The sequence below is a fragment of the Ursus maritimus genome, unplaced genomic scaffold, assembly GCF_017311325.1.
Source record: "Ursus maritimus isolate PB19 unplaced genomic scaffold, ASM1731132v1 scaffold_25, whole genome shotgun sequence".
In the NCBI taxonomy this organism is placed as follows: domain Eukaryota; kingdom Metazoa; phylum Chordata; class Mammalia; order Carnivora; family Ursidae; genus Ursus; species Ursus maritimus.
The window spans coordinates 31,659,441-31,685,486 of record NW_024425008.1 but is presented as its reverse complement, the minus strand read 5'-3'; the positions used below and the strand labels follow the sequence as shown (position 1 = coordinate 31,685,486).

The window sequence follows — 26,046 nt, the reverse complement described above, 5'->3', positions numbered from 1 at the left end:
AGGAAGGTGGAAGGAGAGGACTGGGTGGTAGGAAGCGGGCTGCCTCCGTACGGCTGTGCTGGTCAGGTCGTGTGATTTCTGCTCTGGACGAAGCCTGACTGGGTTGGCCAGCTTGGCAGCCGCAGAAGTTTAGAGAGCACTGAGGGCTTGGTGGCTCAGGGCTATGCAGGCCGGTGGTGCTGCGGAACTGGCCCCCGCCCCATGCTGTCTGTGCCCCCCGCAGTGCTGGCAGCTCCTGGCTCTGTGTGCCCCACTCTTCCTGCCTCAGCACCACTTCCTCTGGTATGTCAAACAGCAGCTCCAGCGCCACGCAGATCCCAGGTGAGTGAGCGTCCTTTTCGGGGCCGTTCCTGCTGCCCATGGCATGGGGAGGCGGGCGGTAGGGGGCCGGGATGGACCAGATCACCCTGCCCCTGAGGTTTGCACGGCGGTCACAGAGACTTCGCTCGTTGCCATGTACGTGAATGGGCATGGGGAGGCGTGGGCATGCCTGGGCTGCTCTGCACCCCAGTCCGTGTATGCATGCATGCTTTGTGGGTGTCCCCAGATCATTCCCATGGTTTCTTGGTCTGTGGCCCTGTTCTTCTGGCTTCTGGAGAAAATATCTGTGCGAGCCACCTGCCGCAGACAGACCTGAATGACAGATGAACACCACAGACCAGAGCGTTCGGGGCTTTTCTCTCTGCCGGCCCCGCTGCAGATTTGGTCTTGTCTGGGTCAGGGTCGGCAGCCAAGGGGTCAAGGTAGCAGGAATGAGCGGATTCCCTGGGATTGTTTTCTTTCTTCCCCCATCTCTTTAGAAATGAAACTGGCCAGTATGCCACCTACTGCCAGCGGGCCGTGGAGCGGACGCTGCAGACTGGGGAGCGGGAGGCCAGGCCGTCCCGCATGGAAGTGGTGTCCATCCTGCTACGCAACCCCTTCCACCACTCCTCGCCCTTCAGCATCCCCGTGCACTTCGCCAATGGGACTTACCAGGTGAGGAAGCTGCGCGGGCTCCCACTCCTCCGCCCTCTCCTATCCCTAGCCCAGAGAGCACCTTGGGCCAGGAGTGTACCAAACCTCCTTGGGCCGGGCAGATTGTTTCTGGGCGGACCGGCAGAAGGACAGGCCGGGATCTGGAGGTGGGGGTGGGACCACGAGCACCAGTGTGGAGTGAGAAAGCAGCTTGAATTGCAAAAGTGTTTCACTGTTTGGCACCTGGAAAGTAGATCTTTCGAAGCCGCTGCGGAAACCAAGAAAGTGGCATGACAAAGGGCCTCCGAAAGCATTGCTGCTGGTTTCGGCCTACTGCAGGCGGGCTTGTCCCCGAAGCTCGCACCCTCTGCGCGTGATGGAAACCGGCTTCCTGTGGCTTTTGCATTTACCCTTGCTCCTTTCAGCCAAGCCTTTCCACCTCCCAGACTCACACCCCGCCGCTAGCCCTAACGAGCCCCTCTCAGGAGGTGTCCTCTGGGACTAACCCCTCTCCTGTGCAGGTGGTCGGTTTTGATGGCTCCTCCACAGTTGATGAGTTCCTCCAGCGTCTGAACCAAGAGACAGGCATGAGGAAGTCCTCCCACTCTGGCTTTGCCCTCTTCACAGACGATCCTTCTGGCAGGGACCTGGAACACTGCCTGCAGGGGAGCATCAAGGTGACGGCCTCCCTGCCGGGCCAGCTGAGCCCCTCCTGAGATACCGCCAGGCTTCGGGGTTTGGGCGATGGGGAAAGCACCCCTCTGGCGGGTGCCTTACTCTTCCACAGCTTGTTAGGTTGGGAGCCCACGGTGCTCCCCCTGGCATCCTAAAACCGACTCGTACAGGCAGAGAAAAGTTGGTTTTGCCCTTGTCTCTGGAGAGAACATCTCCATCTCCATGTCCCCTCTACCCTCAAGGGGCTGTGCAGTATCTGGGGGGAGAAGCTGCTTCTCAGCGTGGTGTAGGAGGGACACGGAGGCACTCGTCCCTGTACACACGCAGAGCTAGACGGCCGTCCACCTGGACCCAGTGAAGTGTGTTGTACGCTGCAGCTCATTCTTGCCCTGTCTGCCGGGGCCTCTGCTGTGCTTATGGGTTCCGCCACATTTTAAGCAGGTAGATCTGTGTGGCACATCCACAAGTAAAAGGCCCTCGAATGGGATTTAAGACCTACCTTGCTTGTGGTCTGGGATTAGTGCCAGGGGGAATGTTGAGTGTGTGTGGGAATGTGTTGTAGCATTGATGTGTCTGAGGGTTTTGGTTCCGTGTCTGCTCTTTTTATGGCAACGGGACAAAGGCTCCTATGGTCTTTTACCATCGCCTGGAAATACCGTGCGTCCTCTTGGCAAATGTCTGGGTATCTGCAAGGCTCGGTTACACAGTAGGCCTCTGGGTGTACTTGTGGAAGAGAATGGTGCTCGGTGGAAGGGAAATGGAGCTGGTAATAGGAGGCCACGGTTTTTGACAGAGGCCTGCCTAGCCTCCAGGGAGCCCCCCTCAGGTGTCAAGGCCAATGGGGGGCAGCATCCCATGCTTTGTGCTCACGCCATGCCCAGGGCTCTACCGCTGACTGTGGGGTGGTTGTAAGACCCCTCCGGTCCCAGGTGCATGAGGCCTGCACATCAGCCTCCTGATGGAGGACAGTCACTTGACTCTGGCCCGCTGCTCTGCCGAGTCCTGCCCCCGGTGGGACCTGTTCCCCTCTTCAGGGCCTTTTCTGACTGTCCTCTCCTGCCTGTTCTAGATCTGTGATGCCATCTCCAAGTGGGAGCAAGCCTTGAAGGAGCTGCACTCTGGCAAGGCTGAGGGTGGCACACGTGTCGTGAAGCTGATGTACAAGAACAGGTCCAGAGCGCCGCCCGGGGCGGGGGGGCACCTCATCACTCCCACCAGCTGGCCTGTGCTGGACAGAGAGCACGTCCACAGAGACGGCACTGTGTTGTGGACGTTAGTGGGTGGCCCAGGCTGGCTCTGGTGATCGTCTGTGAGACCCTGGGCAGCTCAGGCTCTCGGTCCCTGTACTGCATGTACACACACACACACCCCTGCCAAGAAAACAGACCAACCCTGTGGGATGGCTGCACGGGTTACATTAGAAGAGCGAAATTTTGTATGGGCACTAGGTATTTAAGGCTCAAGAATAAATAGCTCCTGTAACAATTTCAGCAAATGTAGAAGAAATCGTGATTTTTTTTTGTCTATTTGGATAAGAAAATCCCATCCCAGATCTGTCTCCAGGCAAATAATTTCCATTATTCTCTTGGAATCTTGAACTTCTCCAGTTCCCTACAAAGCTGTGATTCCAGGGAGCAGATCCCCCTCAGCAGATCCGGTGGGCAGTACTGTTGTCAGGCGTACCCTGGGCCACTGTTGCTTTGAGAACCGATGGCCCTGTTATTGGCCCTGTGTTGTGCTTAGTAAAATTTTTTTGGAGGCAATAGAAAATAGGCTCACAGATGGTATAAAAAAAGTAGTTTCTTTCTTTGGAAATCAAGATAAACAGATGCCAAGATGACCTCATCCATTTGGGATCCCAGCTGAGTCTTGGCTTCTTCTCACTGTCTTCCCTGTAGGCTGTACTTTCGGAGTCAAGTGAAAGGGGAGACGGAGCGGGAGCGGCTGCTGCTCGCCTCCCAGACTAGTGGGGAGATAGTGGCAGGGAGGTTTCCTGTCAACAAGGAGCTGGCTCTTGAAATGGCTGCATTGATGGCCCAGGTGAGGTTCTGTTCAGGAATTGGGAGGATCGGGGCACCAGCTTTAGGACTCACGGGGGCACATAGCACACAGCCTTAACCAGGAGACTCCAGACCCTGTGGTTCCTGAGGGGAGGGCGGCCCGGCAGTCTCTGGCTGTCTCTGACCGTCTCTGGCCGTCTCTGGCTGTGGAGGGAAGCTGACTCCTTACCATCAGAGCCCTTCACTGCAGACACAGATCACAGGCCGAACTCTGGATGTGGAATCCAGAGCCCTACCTTTGAGTGCTAGCCACCTTCCTGCCGTGAGATCTTGGCCAAGGCATTGCTGTGGTCTATGCTTTAGTTTCCTTCTCTGTATACAGTAAACAAAAATGCCTCCCTGCCTGCCCCCACAGGGTTGTACTAAGTATGCTAGTGAAATAATGTATATCACACAATGGATGTGATAAAATTTGTACTTACAGCTGTAAAACATCGTAAGTAGAATCAGGAAGGGAAACATGCATTCAGACTTCGACTCTTCTCCCTATTACCTTTAGGAGGCAGTCTTGCCAAAGATATCTGGGATGCCCTCGTGGCTCCCCTGAGAAAGGGTCTGAATCTACGTGCTGGAGAGGAAGGGGAATTAATAGTTGACCTTTATAATAATAAACATTTACTGAATACTCTATAGAGGGTCCTCTGCTAAGTATTTTATATGTATTATCCCAGTTAGTTCTTATCCCCACGTAATTGATGAGGAAATTGAAGCCCAGAGAATTTAAGTAACTTGCGCAGGGTTTCAAGGCCAGCAGATGGCAGAGCTGGGACCTAAGCCGAGTGTGTGATTCCCAAGGCCACATTTGGAACACTGCAGTACTGTAGAGTCTGTAGCACCTTCAGTCCTGAATCTCCTATGTTTGGATTAGAAACCAGAAGATCCCTAGTTTTCCTTTGTCTGCCACTAATTACCTGTGTCTTTGGATAAGGCACTTAACCTCCACGGCAAAAGGAAAGTGGACGTAAATAATCCTCAAGGAGACCATAAGGTGGTTTCTCTAGTGTCTGTGAAACTTGAGATGAGGGGTCTGTTCACAAGAAGTGTTTTCACATCCATCCACCCTACCAATGAAGTAATGAAGTGATGGTTTATTTCACCTCTCCAGCGGCCCCAGCCCATCTACCTACAGATTTATGACTGCTCCCTCCATGTGCTTCCAACACAGGTGGAATATGGGGACTTAGAGAGGCCCAGCCCACCAGGCCCTGGGAGCACACCCCCTGCCAAGGTTCAGCATCACCTCCAGCAGGTCCTAGACAGGTTCTACCCGAGGCGTTACAGACACGGGGCACCTCCTGAACAGCTGAGGTAGGCTGCAAGCTCTCGGAGAGAGCTGCCGTGGGGAGGCAGCGGCTGTAGGGCTGGGGAAGGCCTCAGAGCTGCCATGAAAACCTGTTGGCGCTTCACTGGCCCATTTCTCTCCATCCATCCAAACCAGGCACCTGGCAGATCTGCTGACCACAAAGTGGACAGCCCTGCAAGGCTGCTCCCCTCCTGAGTGCATCCGCATCTACCTGACAGTGGCCCGGAAATGGCCTTTCTTTGGTGCTAAGCTCTTTGCTGCTCAGGTACGTGCCGATCATTTCCAGGGCAAGGAGTGATTACCACACCCTCAGGAACATGCCCGAAATTTCTCCTCAATCTACTGTCCACATCTGGTCCTGTTTGAGCCAGTCCAGTCTGCAGGGCCTGCCTACACACTAGCAACCACCAGAGGGAGCTACCTCCCCACCCGTTTCTGGCCTCTCCGCTTTCCATGGTCCAGAGCAGAGTTACGATCACTGCTTTTGGGCCAGGATGATTTCTGGGTAACCTACATCTTTCTTTCTTTTTTCAAGATTTTATTTATTTGTCAGAGAGTGAGAGGGCATGCACAAGCAGGGGGAGCAGCAGACAGAGGGAGATGCAGGCTCCCCGCTGAGCAAGGAGCCCAATACAGGACTTGATCCCAGGACTCTGGCATCATGAACTGAGCTGAAGGCAGATGCTTAACCAACTGAGCCACCCAGGCATCCCTTCATCTTTCCTTTTTAACTTCTTTCTCAGTGCAACCCCCGAAGAAAAAATATAGGACCAACTAATTCACACCCAAGGGTTCAAACTTGACATGACAACCATCTCAAGAATACTTTCGTTTTTTAACAAGTGTAAAAGAACAATATATAATCTAAACGAATATATATCTACTGACTTAGCGTGGCCACAGGAGACTCTTAACTACTCAGGCAACAGTTAATTTCACCCGCATGAAGCCCAGGTGGCCAGTAGTAATTTCAGCTGGAACTTTTCTTGGCCTGGTGTCTGGTGTGCATAAACTTTATTTGTAATCAGAGTATCCTGTCCTCAAAGCTGGATCATGATCCTGTTCGCTGACGGTAGACATCAGACAGTGGACATTCACTCATTCATTCAGGAAAGAACTGTTGAGCGACTAGGTCTTGGGCACTGTTTGAGATTGCAGGAGACGAGCACATCAGATACCGCCCCGGCCTTTGTGGAGCTCCCCATCTAGTAGGGGAGGTACATGTTAATCAAATAATCATATATAGTCTCTCCCTAAATACGCATGTAAGCTATTTTACAAGCTGTCATAAGTGCTTAAGAAAGAAGTAGCAGGGTGTTATAAAGGCATATAACAGGGGACCCTGGGACCTCCTCAGTCTGGTAGGTTGGGAAAAGCTTCTGAAAATGAGGACATATCCGTCCCTCTCCCCAGCCTTTTGGGTAGGACAGCTAGGAAATCTGGGTTGCCCTACTACAACTGTGGCAGTGAAAATTAGTCATTCTAGGAATTGTCCACCAAATAGCCACTTTTCTCACTAGTAGAGCCTAAAGCCCGTAAGATTGCATTCTTGCTTTCCTGTTTCTTTCGCGGCCCCTAGGAAATGGGCTGAACCAAGATGCACTTCAGCCAGGAGGGACTATAGGTGGAATGCTGTCAGCCTGTGAGCACTAGGGGTACACAGCCCGCTCTCCGTGCCCATGACCGAGCAGCCGGGCTGGGCTTGTTCTGCAGCACAAAGCCTCCCAACCAGTGTACTGTGGGTGCTCCTCCCCGCTCAAGATTGTAATTAGGTGGCCAGAGCCCCAAGGCCAGATGTCTTCTGTGTGTTTACTTCAGCATGCTGTGCAAATACCATCTTTCATGTTTCCTAAGACGAGACAAAGGTTGGAAATCACTGCCTAGCAGAGTCCTGGATGTGCCTTCTTCCTCAGAAAGCTCTTACGGTTGAGCGTCCCTAGCCGTGGCTCTGTCTGATGGGCTTTTCCTGTTTCCCCAGCCTGCACAAATGTCTTCCAAGGAGAGCACTCTGGTGTGGATTGCTGTGAATGAGGACGGTGTCAGCATCCTGGACCACAACACTATGGTACGAAAGAATGAGGGCTGGCTCTCTGACCCCTCCTCCTGAACTCTTTTCTGCTCCTCTCTGGACTCCAAGGCCTGAGCTAAGTGACCATGGTTTCTGTACCCACCCCACCCAAGCCTTGCTGCCTTCTAGTCTAGACACAGCTTGTAGACATTCAAGATGTAGATCTCCAAGTTAGGACCACTTCCAAGTTCTCCCTTTCTGGTTAAGGCTCCCTGTGCCTAGAAGAGACAAGGGGTGCTGGTTCAGCTCAGGAGGCAGGTGGGAAGTTTCCCCAGAACTGACTGGCTTCTTCTCACAGCAAGTGCACGTCACTTACCCCTACTCTTCAGTAATGACCTTTGGTGGCTGCCGGGATGACTTCATGCTTGTGATTAGATCCATTCCAGACCAGAGCTCTGGAAAAGGCCACATTGAGAAGTTGCTCTTCCGGATGGCTGCTCCCAAGGTGGGTCTGACAGCTGCTAAAACATGTTACTTGGATCTCTAGTGTGAGGAGGTGGGCTAGAAGTTAAGGAAGGAAGCTGGGTTATGACCGTACTCTAGAAGGGCCCTGCCCCAGGTAAAACTTTGGTCTTGTCTATAATCAGTCCTCCAAAGGGTTCAGGTGGGGTTGCAGCTCAGTAGTCACTGCCGAGCTGGTGGGTGAGGGGCTGGCCGAGAGGGCACGCACCCTGGTCCAGCTGCTCCCGTGCTCTCCACATGGTGCTTTCAGCCCTCACAGCCCAGCGCCTCACAGGCTGGAGGCGGGTGCCCACTTGCTCCTCTTGCAGCAGACCCAGGGGCCAGGGCAGCCAGCTCCCTCCTCCGCGTGCTTTCACCCTCTCCTGGCTTCTGCCAACCCTAGTCCCCAAGTGGGACAGTCTGCACGTGCTCCCCCTTTCTTATGGTCTTAAAAGTCCATCCCAGAGACCTCTTCTGCTTTAAGAGCTTTGTATCCTGCTCAGTGCAGGAGAAACAGACTAGCGAAAAAAACAATTACAAAGACTCCAAAACCCAAGTTCTGATTTATAGTTCCTGACTCCCTTCTGAGAGTAAGTGGAAACCCTGTTGTTTTAATCCTAAAACTGGAGTTTCCCCAACCTCCACCTTTTAATACCACCTTTGCCAAAGGAGAGGATATACAGACACTTCCTCCAGGGAGGCCCACTTCCCTGGCTTGGAGACGAGCAGAGCAGAATATCACCTCTCCCGTTCTCAGGAGGTTACGGTGCGTCAGTGGCCCTTCAGACCAACAGGCACCCATTTCACTGGGCCTCTGAACCTCACAGAAATGATCCCTTTTGACGTTTTCTCCCAGGTATTTTTAAGAGATAAGAAACTGAAGCCCAGGAAGGTTGTGCACCCAGTATAGCAGCTAGCATGTGAGAAAGCCAGGATTCAAGCCAAGGCCAGTTCAATTCCTTTGTTTCTGTTGTCTCAAGATTGCAGAGGCAACGTTCATCATGGCCAGCTACATGAACCACTGCTCCACAACTGTGAACCCCCCCACCAACCTGCCTGCTGCCCACCAGCTATGGGAACTGGACAGACAGCAGTTCTTTGCTTCTGTTCCGTGTGCTGCCAGAGGGCCAACGTTGCTGTGAATATTTCTCCTACCTCTTCCCACCCCCGCCCCCACCACCTGGTGCCTCTGGGATTAGAGATCTGTATCCTGGGGTATGATACTACTGTGATGGGCCTGACAGCCCTCCCCCAGTCTCACCCTGTTTGTTCTACGAAATGTGTAGTTCAGTGTCCATGAAGCCTTTACTCTAAGTGCCTTATGTTTCAGGGCCCAACTTTTAAAAATCCAGACCCAGTATAGAAACAACTTTTTTCACCAGAATACTGAACTCTGGATGCTGCTTGATTCTAGACACAGACTGGGATGGTCTACTGTTACTGGTTACTGAGGGCATCGGTGCTGTAAGTCAAGGCTTTCTGCACTGGTAAGCTCGGGAAGGCTAGTATCTTTTATATTGTACATGGTCCTTATGTGGGGATTTATACTTGAAATTTTCCCAACATCCCTGAATAAGATAGGACTAAAATTTCCAATTCACCTGTGACAAAAACCTAGAACTCACTAAAACTGGACTTCCGTTCCCAGATGGGAAAGGTATTGGCAGGGCTGGAGAAAAAGGAATAGACTCACCTTTTCCTTTCCCCACTGCAAATGAGTAGGCATTTGGGGCAGCAGCTCCTGTCTTTGCAGGACAAGGCAAAGGCACTATCCCTGCTGAGACTGAAGCTGTTCTCCCTCACACTGGACTGTCAGCCCAACTGGGTACAAGCAAGGGCAGGGGGTAAGTCCAATGTGACCTCTCCCTGGCTCGTTTTAATGACTAGACAAGGCTCAGTGAAGGCTGTGCTTCCTACTGTAGGATGGGGTGGTCGTCACTTGTTTCCTTGTTCTTTGAAAGACCAAGCAAATGCACTGGTTTTTGCTGCTTTGTGTGGCCACCAAAGATGAGTCAGAAACAGAATCCGGGCTTGTGGGCTTGGCTTTGCTCCTCAAGACTTCTGGTGAACTTCCACTGGGAATTAGTCCGAGGGCAGAAGGCACAGAAGCTAAGAGCATCCTGGTGATACAAATATCCTCCCATCCCCGACTGAGATCTTATGTTAGAGTGCAGAGATGATCTTTGTCTCCACCCTCCCCTAACAGAAAACAAAAAGACGAAAGAGTTCATTCATACTCTGATTTTCCAGCATTGGAGAAACTCAGTTTTATTTCATAGCTCTAAGGCAGTCTGAGCATTTGTCAATAAAGTGCTGAAAACTCTATGGGTTTAGCAGTAGCATCTAAGAACCAAGCCTTTGACTTCAACAAAGTGTGTGTGTGTGTGTGTGTGTGTGTGTGTGTGTGTGTGTTCCACACTGCAAAAACGTCAAGGCTGGAACTAGTTTATCTGAACACCTCACCTGCTGTAGGCTTCCCCTCTCTCATCCTTTAAACTGACAAGCATGATTAAAAAAAAAAAAAAAAAAGCAGCAGCACATGAGAGTGTCTGCTCTTAAATGAACTTGACTTTGCAAGGCTGGAAATTTTACAGCCATCTCCCATTTCTGTTGCTGCCTTTCCCCCAGGATCTGGGAACTAGCTGAGACATTTCTGCCTCGAACAAGTCAAACATCACATGTACCACAGGCTCCGAATAACCCCTCCTGGGCTGGTGTAAGAGGCAAGAATTACACCTCTAGTTTGTAATACCCTGAGTGTCTCTAAGGCCCAGAAGGACAATATTATCTGCCTGGAGTTAAAAAAAAAAATTAGGATCCCAAGGAAAAAGCAAGCAAGAATGGAGCTGTGTTCACACTGAACTTGGGGGTCAAGCTATTTCCCCCACCGTATCTCTTTCCCAGCACCTTCAGGAATCTTCCCATAGGTTATTAATTTTACACAGAAGAAACTGCCGTATAATCAAAGGCTTCTACAGTTGGTGTGTTTATCCTTCTTTAACATGTCTGGAAGCCAAAGTCAAATTTCTGTCTGGCCTTTGGTGTCACCCCTCTTGGCAAAAGACGTTTTTGAAACCATAGACAATGCTGAGTAACAGAGTATTAATGTGCTTGACATCCATGACTGAAATGCCATGTTCCTGTTGTCAATAAAAAGCAGCTGTCTGTGAACCAGGCAATTACTGTGTATGTTTTGGAAGGAGATTGGTTTATTAAGACAGTCATTATAAATTAACCCTGTACAGAACACAGGAGCTAGGTGGACAGAGGCTAGGCTTTTGTAGGACATTTCTTCCTACTCACCAGTACCTGAAGGGCTTGACTTTTATTTCAGGCGTACTGTGTAATTGGAAACTATGTTTCTTAAAAGACCTGATATCAGGGGCGCCTGGGTGGCACAGCGGTTAAAGCGTCTGCCTTCGGCTCAGGGCGTGATCCCGGCGTTCTGGGATCGAGCCCCACATCAGGCTCCTCCGCTATGAGCCTGCTTCTTCCTCTCCCACTCCCCCTGCTTGTGTTCCCTCTCTCGCTGGCTGTCTCTATCTCTGTCAAATAAATAAATAAAATCTTTAAAAAAAAAAAAAAAAAAAAAAAGACCTGATATCAGCTTCCCATCGTCTTGCGCCACAAATCTCTACAAAATGTAAACCTGAATGTGCTTAGGAATTTCACAAAGCGCTCTCTGTCAACGTTACTTTTGACATTTCGCTTCTTAAGGTCTCCCCTCAATTGATAAAGTAGGCAGAACCTTACAAGGGGGTCACTAAAATAGACATAAATACTTTGCTCAACATCACACAATGAGTTAGGTGTCCAGTCACCTGCTCTAAGGCTCTGAGATCCACTGCATCCATACTGGTTCCTAGGGCCGTGTCCACCTGATGGTTTAGAACACAGAAAACAAGCCAGCCACTACGGCTTAGGAGTCGTCTCCCATGGAAGACAATATGGGCCTTCTGAAATGCCGGGACTCATGGACTTGGTGATGTGGCTTTCTGGTGTGCCAGGATCTCCTGGCAGCTCCTGTACACTTCAATCAAGCAGTCCAGACGGGGCTTGGCACTCTGAATTCCAAAGGGAAGAAATGCAGAGTCAAGACGAATGTAAGAGAGAGCTTAGCAGTGCTGCATCCACGTGCAACCTCAATCTCTCCCCACAGCAGGGGGTCTAAATGGCTCAGGTGTGAGCTCAGAGAGGCAGAAGTTCAGGCCACACAGCACCTAAGTGGCTAAGAAAGCAAGAGGATAACAAAAGACAGACCTTCTCGGAAATGTCACAAGCTGTGAAAGTCTGCAAGGACAAGAAGGGCAATTTAATATGTAAATACTGAAAAGTGTTTTGTACAATGAAATGTGATACAACCAAAATTAAAAGAAAAGTCACAGAATGGGAAAAATACATGTGGAAGGCATATTTAATAAAAGTTCATTATCCAAAATATATAAGTTGTTACAAATACATAATCAATACCTAGATTCTACTTGACTAATAGAGGAGGAGATGGATAGTTTAAGACAAGAAGAAACACAGATAGGTTATTCAAGGAAACATGAAAAATCTTTAAGAAGCAATTTAATAACTTTAAATTCCTTTACCTGTATACTAAAGGAAACAAATAAGTAAACCCACAGTTAGCCAAGACCGTAGAAAAACAAATACAAATTCCCAAAAGTATGGTAAAGTTGTCCAATCTCTGGAGCCAAATCTCAAACTGTAAAAATCTATGAAACTGTTCATAAGCTTTAATAAAATAATTTTGAACTGTAATGCAAAAGAATTTTAGCTTAGCGGCCTTAAATCCTTTGTAAGGAAAAGGACAGCAAGGCAGAGTTAACTATATACATAAATACTTATATACTTTTAATCCTGTTTGTGTACCTTTTTAAGAGCAAGACAAAAAATAACCTGGGGATGATTTCAAAAGCTAGCAGTAGAGTGGCTAAATAACTGATACTGATACTCAACATGATAATATAACTATTTAAAATAATAAGTATAATGGCCTCTGTAGAGGCACAAAAATATGTATATTGGATTTAAAAAACAAGACATAAACTGGATATAACAGTATGTGTAGATCAAGGACATCAATGTAAAATCATCTACTGGCAGACTAACAAAGTCGATGAAAGGTGATTTACAGGCAGAAATTGCTATTTTTTTCTCTAAAATTTTGATAAATTTGTAATATTTCTGAGAGCCTGTATTTGCTTGAGAAAGAAACTTTTGAAATAACTAAAATCCTAAGTCTCACTAAAAATAGCTGTCAGATGCCCTCAAATACTCTTGACAAGAGTTTACATTCCTACTGAACATAAGTAGCAGTGGATATGCGGAGAACGGGGAAACGTAACAGATTTTTTGGAGAAACTTTAGACAACTGTTGTGAGCTCACCTGGAAGACAGGTACTACTTGGGATATCCCATCTGGCTCCACTGGATCCTTCAATAAAATGCAGAGGTAGTAAATCACCTTCTGCTGTAAGAAAATGAACCAAATAGCAGAGAGCTAAGTGAAACGCATTTTGTTTTCTTTTTCTTCAAGGGGAGGCTAAAAACTTTTTATAAATGGTTATCTCTAAGTAGTAGAACACTTGATTGCTTTTGAAGTGAAGGAAAAGTATATTTTCATTTTTTAAATGAAAAACGACAAAACAGCAGCAGCAACGATTCTGACGCTGGGCTAAAAAGTAAAGTTGAAAATGCTGACTTACTATCTATGAAAACTTGCTATATCTCTATAAAAATAAAGGAATATCTTTCCAATAAAAGTTTCACTTTCATGGTTTATGGACATGCCAGCCAAAGAGGAAACACTACAATACTGGAACAGAGTCTTCAAGTTTAATTCTGTGACATCAAGGTATTAAGACTGAGTTTAGATCCAGGCAAAGGCCGTGGGCTGCCTCCTGCAGAGAAACCTGTTAATACTTACTCCTTAACTACTTACCATGTAAACAGCCTCATTGATGACCACATCCTTCACCTTGCCCATCTCTATGAAGGTAGTGCATTCTTTGCCCGAGGCATAGGATGAAGTCATCTGGATACCAAGGGAGTCAATGATTAACAGAGTCTCCTGATCAATCTTGACAAAATGGAGGTAACCAAGCAGGCCTAAGAGGGTGATGAAGATGGCAGCAGAGAGGATCATGCTGTTCTGAAGAGAGAGCCAGACACAGGCGATAAGATTACCAAATGGTTCTCTGCACAGATCTCTGCTGTTTAACTGGTCCACTCGAGGCAATGCGGAAAAAAGCCTGTGTTCTACCGTGAGTTGAAAAGATGGGAGGAACATGCATGGAGGAAGAGGAAATCACTCTTATTTCAGCTCTGTAGTGCCCTGAAAGCATATGATGAAATGCATAGGTGTGGGAGGAGAACCTCCGTCATCAAAACAGTATGTACCATCACACCGCTCAGGTTTTTCTTCCAAAACTGAAACTTAAGGACTCAGACCTTTTCTGCTCACGCTCCATCAGCAGAATATACAGTGCAAAATCAGACAGTACAATAATAAAATGCTTAGCACAGTGAGGCAGATAGTACTCAACAGCCACCCCTCCCTAATAGAACTTGGAGAGAATCATGATTGGTTCCCTCTCCCGCCAATGACTGGTTTAAAAATGAACACATGATACAACTCTGGTCAATGAGATGCGAGGGGACGTCTGCTGAAGGGGCCTCTGAAAAATGAAGTTCATCTTAAGAAGAGATCTAAGGAAGAGAAGGTCCCTTCCTCTTGAGGTTTTGATGCCTGAACTACTATGGAACTACTACTACTCTGTCAGACCATGTAGAAAGCCAGACTGGGGACGAGTACACCAACGGTGGAAGAGCAGTAACATGAAAAGAATCAAAAGGTCCTTAAGTGCCTCTTATGCCCTCAAGAGCCCTCCTACCTCCTGACTCCTTTTGTTAAATAATAAAGATCATATCATTTGGATCTCTTTTAGTTCTTTTGGGCTGTGACTTAACTGATGTGTTAAGGTTGACTGAGTAGCTGAAATGAAACTGACCTAACTCTAATCACATTCTTCTAAACCCTCATCCTTGGTGTCCACCCTTGTTGGGCCTGCATTGCCCAGCAAGTTGTATCTAGAATCTTGCTAAGTCAGTTTAGAGAGAACCCTTGGCATCCGATCACCCTGGCCTGCCTTTAGCAAGAATCATGTCAAGTCAAGTTAGCCAGAATCCCCCTTTACCCCTGTTGTTTCCCTTTAGTCATTTTCCATCCACTGACCCCCATCGTGCTCACTGGCTACAAATTCCCACTTGTCCTTGCTGTATTCAGAATTGAGCCCAAATCTGCACTGAGGTCACTCTTTTCTCCTACTGCAACAGCTTCTGAATAAAATCTGTTTTTACTGCTTTAACTACTGACCACCTCTGGCTACTTTGTTGCTACCTAACACACAGTTAAGTGTTGGATCAAGAGTCTGTTTGGGCCTGTGATCTATTTTTGTCTGATCCACCCTGAGCTAAGAATGGTTTTTACACTTTTAAAAGAGTTGTTCTAAAAAGAAAGAAAAAGAAGCAGAAGACTATGAGACAGAGACCTGTAAAGCCTAAAATATTTACTCTTTGGCCTTTTAAGGATAAAGTTTGCTGACTTGTTGATTAATGAATGGAGAATGGAAAAATCTATGTGCTGGGTCTCTGATGATCCAGAAATATCTACTTTGAGTTAATTAAATGCCTAGTATCTAGTACAGTGTCTGGTTCATAGTCTGAACTGAATAAGCATTGTGGAAGAATAGAGAGAAATAAAATTCAGTCCTGGTCCTTACAGATGTATAAGAGGCAAAGTTAATACATATAAAATATTTTTGGAGAATATTATGAAACTGACTATAAGTGCCTAAGAAAGGATTAAAAGAGAGAGAAAGAAAGAGACATCAAAGCACACAGGATATCCCATGAAGACTTCCAAGGAAGAAGGATTTCATTGGTACAGAAGAGGTGGTGGTTATTGACAGATATACTTAGTTGAGAAAAGGAAGAGGGAAAAGCATTCCAGATTGGAATAAATAAGGTAATAACCTGCAATTTTAATAGAACCATGAATTCAAAAACCAGAAGGAAAGAAGGGATAAAGAACAGTAACTGTGAGGGGATTTCATCCATATCAGCCTTTTAATAAGGTAATCCCTGCCCAAAACTTCATTACTACCTGCACGCTTTATACTTCATTTTTCTGTCTGAAATTCTAACAATTCAGTATTTATTTGGGCTGAAATTACGCCACATGTTTTCATGAATTCCTTCATTTCTTCTCACTCCTGAGAGTCATTACCCTCTGACAAATAGTTTTGAACACAAAGATAAGAAACTTTGGTACAGGGCGCCTGGGTGACTCAGTCGGTTAAGCATCTGCCTTCAGCTCAGGTCATGATCCCAGAGTTCTGGGATCGAGCCCCACATCTGACTCCCTGTTTGGCGGGGAGTCTGTTTCTCCCTCTCCCTCTGCCTGCAGTTCCCCCTGCTTGTGTGTGCGCTCTCTGTCAAATAAATATTTTTTAAAAAGACAAAGAAACTTTGGTACACAGAGGCCTTAAGAAGTGTTGCAGTGGAGTTTAAGGAAGATAAGGTTATTGAGTCGTGGATGCTTGATGGAGGTAAGGGGGACACCAGGATGTGAGACAGTACAAAAAGGAGCTGGCATAAAAACAAACTTCTATTTACAAATTTTGCCTAAGCAAACCCTCCCCAAGGAAGAGACAGTATAGTGGAAAAGAAAGGGTTTCAAAGTCAAACAGCCCCAAGTTTGAAGCCCAAGTATGCTGTTCACTTGCTTCGTGACTTTAGGTAAGTTTCTAAGCCTTAGTTTTCTTCTAAAGTTAAAGTGAGGCATTCAGGAAAGCAGCTGGCAGTCGGGGGCATTTAATTTAGAAGTATCTGTTCCCTCCTCCTCACATGGCCAGAACACAGGCCAGTATTAAAATTCAACTACATTACAAATTAAATCTTTTTAGGCGGAGGCAGAAGGACTGTCCTGGCAACTTAACCATTTCAACTGACTTTTGAACAAACTTTTAGTTACAGTTTAGTACAAATTAGGGCAGTCTTAATTCTGCATATATCTATGCCAAATTACCATGCTTTGATAGTAAAAAAGCCAATGAATGCATTAATGAAAACAAGATCCAAATTATAGAAATAAATAGCCCTAGCTCTGGTCAAATCACTCCTGGAATAATATATTCAATTCAGGGCACTACATATGAAACTAAACTCATCCTGAAAAGGACAATTAGGATGTCTCCTTTTATTTGAGGGCTGTCACAAAGCAACTGCATGTGACCCTCACAATACTGTGAAGCTAGGATGGCAGACAGCAATTCCATTTTAGACATGTGAAAACCGAGCCTCGGAAAATAGGAATGAGTCTGGAAAGTGAGCACAGAAACAACTCATCTCCAAAACTTCACAATTCTTTATAAAGTACTTGAAGCTGGGGAAGGGGTGGGGTGTGGGGTAGATTCCCTTGAAAAACAGATTCGGAAGAACTATCAAGCTCCTATTGTGGAGGTAAAGGCAGTTTCTGTAAGACTATATAAGGTACTGTTAGCAGGGATTCCTCTGCGGAATGGAAGTGATGGATGAGTACGATTCACTTACTAGTTCTCTATTGGAACTGAATTCCTGTGAGCGGGTACTACGTGGAGCACATGCAAGTGACAGCCTTAGGCTGTTGTGCAAGGACTCAATGTATGCTGGGTGGAACCGCAGAGCATCACCCATGACAGGGATAAAGTACAGGTGTAAAAACTTCACTAAACGTGAAGAAAACAGCTGTCCAGCGGTGGAACCAGCTAGTTCCCGCCCTCCGACCCAACAACTGGAGGTCCGGGCTCGACCGTATGACCCCAAAAGACCCTTCCAAACCCCAGCCCCCGACTCGGACTGCGGGAAGGGGCCGACCGGCCATTACCTCGCAGAGAGTGAAGAGTCCGTAGGCCGCTAGCCACACCGTGCAGGTGACAGCGGTGAGCGAACGCAACGACAGCCGAGGGCAGCTGAGGCAGAACTCCCGGCAGGACGAGGAGTAGTAGCGTCGCTGCAGGGCCAGGCGGCCGCCGCAAATATCCGAGAAGCTTTGCTCGTCCTCCATGGCCCGGTCGCCCCCTCCCCGCCGGGCCGCGCCGCTCTAGTCCGCTCTCCAGCGTCCTCTCGCCGACTCTGGACCCACTTCCGGGGAGCGGCGTCGGCCCCGCCCCGCCGCACACTCTGCGCAGCCGCAGTTCCGCGCCGAGAGTGTGGCCCGGGTCTCCGGGCTTGTGTTTTCCGCTCCCTGGCTCGGCCAGTTTTCTGCGTTTGTCTGAATACTCCAGACGTTCGCAGGGCACTAACTCAGCCGGCCAATTAAAACCGCTGTTAACGCGCTTTCCCTCGGCAAACCGTTTTCCATTTCAAAGCCAGAGTACGCCCCAAGGAGACAGCCCACAGGTATACACTCATTCCAGTCACTCCATTCATTCGTTCCTGGGCCAGGTAGTTTTAGGTGCTGAGGATATAGCGCTGACCAATATTGAAGGTCTCTGCCTTCAAGTAGCGTCCTTCCCAGTAAGAGAAACAATATGGAAATAATTTCGGAGAGTGCTGCTGGCAATAATATGACGGGCAGGGGTGGCTTGGGGACTTGCGGTAGGGCAGTCAGGAAAGTCTCTCTGAGCGGGACACTGGAGCTGCACGGTTGAGGAGCCAGACCGGTCTGGGAGAGCTCTGGAGGGGGAATTTGCCAGGTTGGAGGACCAGGAAAGTCAAAGCCCTCGAGGCTGAAACGAAGTTGACTTACTGGAGGAATCAAGAGGCTGACAAAAGGAAAATGCATATGGAAGCTGGGGAGGTAGGTGTGGGCTCAGATCCTAGAGGGTCTTGTAGGGCCTGGTAAGTTTGGATTTCACTGGCTGGGAGTTCTCTTCCCAACCGCTGCGCGGAGCGTTCAGTAGACAGATGAGTCCTGGCTAGGACTTTAGCAAGAGAGGAAGATGCAGAAGGTGTGGATCATAAAATTGCTAAACTCATGAGTTATAGCGGCCTGTGGGTTCTTTTTTTTTTTCTTCTTTTACTTTGGATGTGGCTCAAGAGTGGCTTGTGGCCTGTTAGTGTTATGATGCTTCAGCCCTGAGGCAACACCGTGTGTTAAAGAACTGATCCCTCTGTCTGTAAAGATAAATGGTTTGTAAGAGTCTCAGCAGCCTTAAGTCTCTGATGAAAGTCAGGCTCCGTTTTTCCGTCTTCATCCAGGATTTTGTTTCCTTTTTTCCCCTAAAGGATATTCTTCAAGTATTGCTTTGTTTTTCCAGTTTTATTTCTATACCCTGAATCTTACCAAGCAATACTGTAAATAACATGTGATGTCTTTCAAAATTATAAAAGTGATGTTTGCTTATTGTGGAAAATTTGAAAAATACAGAAAAGAAGAAAAATTTAAGCCACCCATACTTCTACCACTCAGAGAAGCAATGTTGATGTTTGGGGAAAACCTCCAGTCCTGGAGTTCTTAACCTGAACTCCATGGATAAAATCAGAAATTTATATTTAGTTTCATTAACTTCTAATTGAATTTTAACCTTTTTTTTTTTTTTTGGTTATGAATGCAGGCAAAAAACCAATTAGTATTAGCAATACTTGTCACTCTGATAGAAACCACAAATATTTTCATTACACAATAATTGTTATCTCAAAATGTCATTTCCACTCATCACTACTTCAGAATTGCAGTAATTATTAGACCCACTTCTATATCTTACTGATCTGTCAAGAGATACATACAACACATATTAAAAATATTTTGATAACTGTATTTTAATTCAGTTGTTTTTTAAATCCTATGTATTGTATTCATTTTGAACATTATAGTGATAAAGTTTACCAGACTTACAGAGGGTCTGTGGCACAAAAAAGGTTAAAAACCTGTGCGGGTTCAGAAGGTTCACAACTAGAGGTCATAGAAAGAAGAAAAGGCACCTAATGTACTTATTTTTTTTTAATATTAAATGATTACGGATAAATAGTGTGGTAATATAATCCCCAAATCCTTATAACTCCTTTGCTCTGTCTGATCACAGTGTCATCTTAACTCTGTTCAGCAGTTTGACACCTCAGTAGAAATTGAAACCTATGTATTTGCCATTTAGCTAGATGCCATCTGGAACATGAAGTGATAAGTTTCATGACAATGACCGAATAAAGAGAGCAAGAAGGGAGGGGTACCTGGCTGGCTCAGTCAGAAGAGTATGTGACCCTTGATCTTGGGGTTGTGAATTCAAGCCCCATACAGGGTGTAGAGATTACTAGAAGAAAATTAAGCTTTAAAATGAAAACAGCAAGGAGTGGTTGTTTTAGCTCTAAATGTTGGATCTTAAAGTATTGAAAAGCCTCAGAAGTTCAGTGAAATATATCAGCAAAGAAGGGAAATTGATGAAAAGAACTTAGACTTACCAATTAGCAAGTGTCTCCAAGAAAGTTTGCTATCTATTTGTAGGGTCACAACTAATACTCTAATGAATTCCATTGTAGAGAAGCAGAGAAAGGAAGCTCGAGAAACATGTGTACTCTGTATTTGTCAGGAGATGCTGTTATTTTAAAAACAAAAACACAATTTCAGAGACTGAACGCAACAAGTGTTTATTTATTACCTCTCTGTTCCACTTGGATGCTTGTGGTCAGATGACTTAGAATTTCTGCAAAGAGGTAATCTGGAGACCCAGCCTTCTTCCAGATAGTGGCTTCATGATCCCTCGGGACCTCGTCATGCTTCTCTCCATTGGATGCTCTGTATCTGGCCAACAGATGAAGGGCAAGAATGGAGGATCATGCCCAGGAGGGTTTTATGGCCAAGTCTTCCACCCACATTCCACTGGCCAGAAGTTATTGACTTGTCTATACCAAACTTCAAAGGAGGCTGGGAAACATGGTTTATCAGTGTGCCCAGAGGGGAGAGAGAAATGATTTGGTAAGAACAACTACTAGCCAGTCTTTGCTACATTTTCCAGAGAATACTGGCTACAAGAAACAGAAAATATATTTGAGTGAATTGAGCAATATGGTGGCAGTACACAGAACTAATCTGACTTACTTTTAATAAGACTTACTTTTAATAAGATAGTTATTTCTACTAGTGAGGTTATTCTTGGAATCTGAGTATCTGTGAACATGAATAGTAAGGGAAAAAAATCTAATTGAGGTGCCTAGGTGGCTCATTTGGTTGAGTGGCCAACTCTTGATTTCAACTCGGGGTCCTGGGATTGAGCCCTGAGTTGCGCTCCATGCTAAGTGGGGAGTCTGCCTGAGATTCTCTCTCCCTCTCCCTCTGCTCCTCTGCTCATGCTCTTTCTCTCTCTCTCTAAAGTAAATAAATAAGTCTTTTTAAAAATAAAATAAGTCTTAAAAAAAAGAAAAAAATCTGATCAAACAATTCAGTTAACTTTTTATTTTTATGGCCCATGCTGGCTTCTTAAAACCCTTCTATAGAACCTTCTTTTTTAGTATTTGCTTGCACTTAAGGATTGAGGAGTTGTTCTAAGAATACTGTCTCATACTGTAGTTTTTATTCTATTTATTATTTTATGATATAGCACTAATGATTGCTGCTACTGTGTTAACTGAGAGTGGGTCTCCTTCTATTTAGGACCACGTATCAATTGGAGAGAAAAAGCAAAGGCCCATGTAAGTGAAAAGAAATTTCAAATAAATAGGGTTATAAAAGGATAAATGTTGTCCATTATATCTCAATTTTATAAAAAGCCAGTGAAAAGAACTTATAAAATGTGTTGCAATTTAGTAAATTTGATTGAGAAAATAATTTCCTTTGCATTAAAAAAAGATAAATATAATACATTTCATCTTTCTAGTTGGGATGCATCACCCTCCCAGTATGTGGGTGTGTTCGCCAACCTGAAAGCTCTCCAGACTTCATGCTTTGGGAATTTTCATGAAGTTTTCATCATGTAGGCACACAGATCATTAACTCCCTCTCCTCTCTGGAGAATGGGGGATGGGACTGAAAATCCCAAGCTTCTCATCACGTCTTGGTCTCTCTGGTGAGGAGCCCCCACCCAGGACCCACCAAGAGTCACCTCATTAGAACAAAAGACCCTGCTGTCATCCAGGAAATTCTGAGGGATGTAGGAACTCTGTGTCAAGAACCGGGGTCAAAGACCAAACATTAGAACAAAAGATGCTCCTAGTGCTCTTAGGAAATTACAAGAGTTTGAGGAGCTCTGTGCCAGCAACTGGGGGCAGAGACCAATATACCTATTTTCTATGATCTCACAACAACTTACCACAGTCCACTGATAGTAGTGATTTACCAGCTCAGGTGAAGTGTAGAAACCTTACCTCTGTTTACACTTCCCCATTTATAATTGCCTAATATTTCCTCAGATTCATCAAGACATTCATTAAGACAGTAGCTTAATTTTCATTTCAACCATCAAACATAATTTAGGAAACTAAAGAGGATAAAGAAAGTCTTTTGTCTTTTCATTGTTTTTTCTTCCTTCTTAATCTCCAAGATTTCTTCTTTTGTCATATGCTTTCTGCTCAGAGTACCCATTCTTTCAAGATAGGTCTGCTGGTGACAAATTCTCTTAGTTTCTCTCATCTGAGATTGTCTTGATTTCGCCTTCATTTGTGGAGGATATTTTCCCAGATATAGAATTCTTGGTTGACAGTTTTCTTTCAGCTCTTGGAAAATATTGTGCCACTTTCTTCTGGTCTCCATGGTTTCTGATGGTAAATTTCTGTGATTTGAATTATTTTTCTCCTATAGTAAGGTGGTGTTTCTCCATCACTGCTTTCAAGATTTTTTCTTTGTCTTTATCTTTCAGGGGTTTGACTGTGCTATATCTTGGCATGAATTTCTTTGGGTTAATCTTATTTGAGTTTGCTCAGCTTCTTGAATCTGTAAGTTTTATGTCTTGCCAAATTTGGGGAATTTTCAGCCATTATTTCTTCATGTATTTAATTCAGCTTCACCGTCTTTCTCCTCTCCTTGTGAGACTCAGATGATACGATAGATTTTTTTTTTTATAGTCTCAGAGTCCCTACAGCTCAGTTCTTTTGTTTCCTTTCAGTCTGTTTTTTCTCTGTTAGTCAGATTGGTTAATTTCTGTTGTTCTGTCTTCTTGTTCACTGATTATTTCTCGTGTCTTCACCATTCTGTTGTTAATCCCATACCTTGCGTTTTTTTATTTTAGTTCTATTTTTCAGTTCTAGAATTTCCATTTTGTTCTTCTTGGTATCTTTTATTCCTTACTGAGTCTTTCAACGTCATCATTTTTTTGAAGTGTGTTTGTATTTACTTGTTGAAACACTTTTATGGTGGCTGCTTTAAAATCCTCATCAGGAAATTCAAACATCTATGTCATTTCAGTATTGGCATCTATTGATTATCCATTGTCATTCAAGTTGAGATTTTTCTGGTTCGTGATATGATGAGTGATTTTCAGTTGAAACCTGGGCATTTTGAATATTATGAGATTTTGGATCTTATTTAATCTCTTATAACAGGCTTCTACTAACACTGCTCCAGTGGAGGAAAAAGGGACACTAACACACGTTCTCCACTTGGCTTCCATTGACACCTGGTGGAGAGGTGTTCCTTGTAATTTCTGGATGGGGGTGGAAGTCCAAGCTCCCCTTCATGTACTCCACCCACACCATGGGGTGGCCCTGGGGGAAGCTGTTACCACTCAAAAGGGATAAAATCCCCACTCCGCACTCAGCCTTCTCTAATACCACCCCAGTGGCAGGGGTGCAGCTCCTCTTTACATCCTGGCGAGGTATAAATCTAGGTTCCCCAGCTAGCAGGAGTGGGGAGGGGGCACTTTTTTTGGGGGGGTAGTGTTTGGCTAGAGTAGAGTAGGTAATATCTAAAAGTTTTCTGTCTTGCTAGTCTGCTCCTTATTTTGTTCTTTGGCTAGAGAAGGTAGGTTTCTATAGAGCATTTCCTGGTTGCCATTTTCTCTAGCACCTATCTGGGATGGGCAAAAGGAAAATGCAGGGAACACACTGCTGTGTCATAGTGAGATCTCTAGTCAGTCGGCCTCCTTTTCTCCACCTTTCAGAGTCTTCTTTGTTTGTTTCATATAAAACGTACAAGGATTTTATCTTTTTTTTTTTTTTTAAGATTTTACTTATTTATTTGAGAGACAGAGGGAGAGGAGAGAGAAAGAGCATGGGGGTGGGTGGGTGGGTGGGGAGGGCCTAGGGAGAAGGAGAAGCAGACTCCCTGCCAAGCTGAAAACCCAATGCAGGCTCCATCCCAGGACTCTGGGATCATGACATGAGCTGAAGACAGACGCTTAACCAGCTGACCCACCCAGGCACCCCAAAATGTGGTGTCCAAGGATTTTAGTTGTTCTCAATGGGAAGGATAAGGAAGGGTATGTCTACCCCATCTTTAGGAAGTGGCATTTTCCTTATCTGCCCATTTAAAACAATTTTTTATTGATGTGTTATCATCCATGCAGTAAAATGCAGTCTATGCCTTATGTTTTCATATTCTAAATGGTGTCTTTTGGTAAAGAGAGGTTTTAATTTTAATGAAGTCTAATTTATCAGTCTTTTCTTTTATGGTTAATGCTGTTTTAGTTCCTGTTCAAGACAGTTTGCCTGCCTCAAGTTATGAAAACATTTTATTCCCTTTTTTTTCTAAAAGCTTTATTGTTTTACCTTTCATATTTAGGCTTATGATCCATTTTGAATTAATTTTTGTTTGATAGGAGAGGTAAGGATCAAGGTTTTTTTTCCCCAAATAGCTTTATAAAAAAATTTTACTTATTTGAGGGGCAACTGGGTGGCTCAGTCGATTGGGCATCTGCCTTAGGCTCAGGTTGTGGTCCCAGGGTCCTGGGATTGAGCCTTGCGTCAGGCTCCCTGCTCAGCGGGAAGCCTGCTTTTCCCTCTCCCACTCCCTCTGCTTGGGTTCCCTCTCTCACTCTCTCTCTCTCTATCAGGTGAATGGATAAAATCTTTTAAAAAAATTAGAGCAGAGTGAGCAAGAGAAAACACGAGTGGTGGGAGGGGCAGAGGGAGAGGGAGAAACAGGCTCCCTGCTCAGCCCAATGTGAGACTCAATCCCAGGACCCCAGGATCATGACCTGAGCAGAAGACAGATGCTTAACTGACTGAGCTACCCAGGTGTCCTTCCCCCAATAGCTTTGTTGAAAAGCCCATCTTTCCCCACTGATTGCAGTGGTGACTCTGTTGTAAATCAGGTGACTACATTTGTGTCAGTCTGTTTCCGGACTCTATTGTGGTCTGTTTTTCTATTTTGTCTTTCTTTGTGTCAGCATCAACCTGCCTCAATTACTATAGCTTTATAGTAGGTTTTGAATTTCTCATGGTGTTTCTTTTTTAACTTCGATCTTTTTCTTCAAGATTGTGATGGCTGTTCTAGATTCTTTGTATTTTTACCACAAATTCTGCTTGGGTTGCATTGAATCTATCAATCGATTTACGGAGAATTGATATCTTAACTATGCTGAATCTTCCAGCCTGTGGGCCTGGTGTATGTCTCCACTTATTTAGTTCTTCTCTAATTTCCCTCAGCATATTGTGTAGTTGTCTTGCACATCTTCCACTACACTTATTTCTAGGTGTTTAATGTTTTTTGATACTCTTGTAAATAATATGTATTTTAAAATCTTATTACCTGTCCATTTTTAATAAGATATATTTATTATTTTCCCAACATCAAATTGAAATTATATAAAAGAAAATACATCCATAATCCTGCCACCTCAACCAATAAATCTTCATTTCTGAAGCATTTAAGTCCTCTTGTTTTAATGTTCTTATTGTCAAAAAGATGACATAATATAGGAAATTTTTGAATGAGAGAAAAATATTTTTCTTTTAAAGATTTTATTTATTTATTCGATAGAGATAGAGACAGCCAGTGAGAGAGGGAACACAAGCAGGGGGAGTGGGAGAGGAAGAAGCAGGCTCATAGCGGAGTAGCCTGATGTGGGGCTCGATCCCAGAACGCCGGGATCACGCCCTGAGCCGAAGGCAGACGCTTAACCGCTGTGCCACCCAGGCGCCTCTGAATGAGAGAAAAATATTACACACAATCCTAAAAGCCTTTCAGTGTTACATGTTACTCTGTCATCCCATCTCTTAGTTATTGCACTTTAAAAAATTATTATAGTCAAAGTGTACACACCATTTTGTAATGTTAAAATATAAACAGGCATATTAAAAATTTAAAGTTTGGGACACCTGGGTGGCTCAGTCAGTTAAGCGTCCAACTCTTGATCTCAGCTCAGGTCTTGATCCCAGGGTTGTGAGTTCAAGGCCCACACTGGGCAAGGAGCCTACTTTAAAAAAAAAATTTTTTTTTTAGGTTTGAGCAAAAATCTGTTTGAATAGGGCAATGCCAAACCAGAATTAGTTATGAGCTCTCCACCTGATGGGAGGTAGGGTAAAGACTTATAAAGAAGAGGTAGAAGCAAAGAAATTATGTGATTGCTTATAGCTTAAGGTTGCCTTATTTGGGGAAGCCTTATTGACTGTTTCTGATTGGTTGT

At 45.3% G+C, this 26,046-nt stretch overlaps 2 protein-coding genes across 7 annotated transcripts in view; one reads left to right on the top strand and one right to left on the bottom strand.

Annotated features, from left to right (window-relative positions):
• PLEKHH1 (pleckstrin homology, MyTH4 and FERM domain containing H1) overlaps positions 1–9,618 on the top strand; it is a 40,226-nt gene extending 30,608 nt beyond the window's left edge. Inside the window, exons 19-28 of the mRNA XM_040641752.1 lie at positions 224–321; positions 801–978; positions 1,479–1,634; positions 2,702–2,802; positions 3,531–3,672; positions 4,858–5,000; positions 5,131–5,260; positions 6,974–7,060; positions 7,362–7,508; positions 8,485–9,618. Coding sequence (XP_040497686.1) covers positions 224–321; positions 801–978; positions 1,479–1,634; positions 2,702–2,802; positions 3,531–3,672; positions 4,858–5,000; positions 5,131–5,260; positions 6,974–7,060; positions 7,362–7,508; positions 8,485–8,646 — 1,344 coding nt within the window. The 3' untranslated portion in view covers positions 8,647–9,618. The remainder of the gene's footprint in view (positions 1–223; positions 322–800; positions 979–1,478; positions 1,635–2,701; positions 2,803–3,530; positions 3,673–4,857; positions 5,001–5,130; positions 5,261–6,973; positions 7,061–7,361; positions 7,509–8,484) is intronic.
• Positions 9,619–9,752: 134 nt separating this feature from the next.
• Positions 9,753–17,713, bottom strand: PIGH (phosphatidylinositol glycan anchor biosynthesis class H). Of its 6 annotated transcripts, none has more exons than XM_040641746.1 (4): positions 17,439–17,713; positions 13,455–13,664; positions 12,900–12,983; positions 9,753–11,568 (listed from the first exon to the last, which is right to left on the bottom strand). In XM_040641746.1, exons 1-4 carry the CDS (start codon positions 17,616–17,618, stop codon positions 11,476–11,478), a joined length of 567 nt encoding a protein of 188 aa, XP_040497680.1. In that variant the 5' UTR covers positions 17,619–17,713; the 3' UTR covers positions 9,753–11,475. The 6 variants fall into 6 exon arrangements, with proteins under 6 accessions (XP_040497680.1, XP_040497681.1, XP_040497683.1 ...); XM_040641747.1 differs by having other exon boundaries at positions 12,900–12,980; XM_040641749.1 differs by having other exon boundaries at positions 12,900–12,947.
• Positions 17,714–26,046: the final 8,333 nt, after the last annotated feature.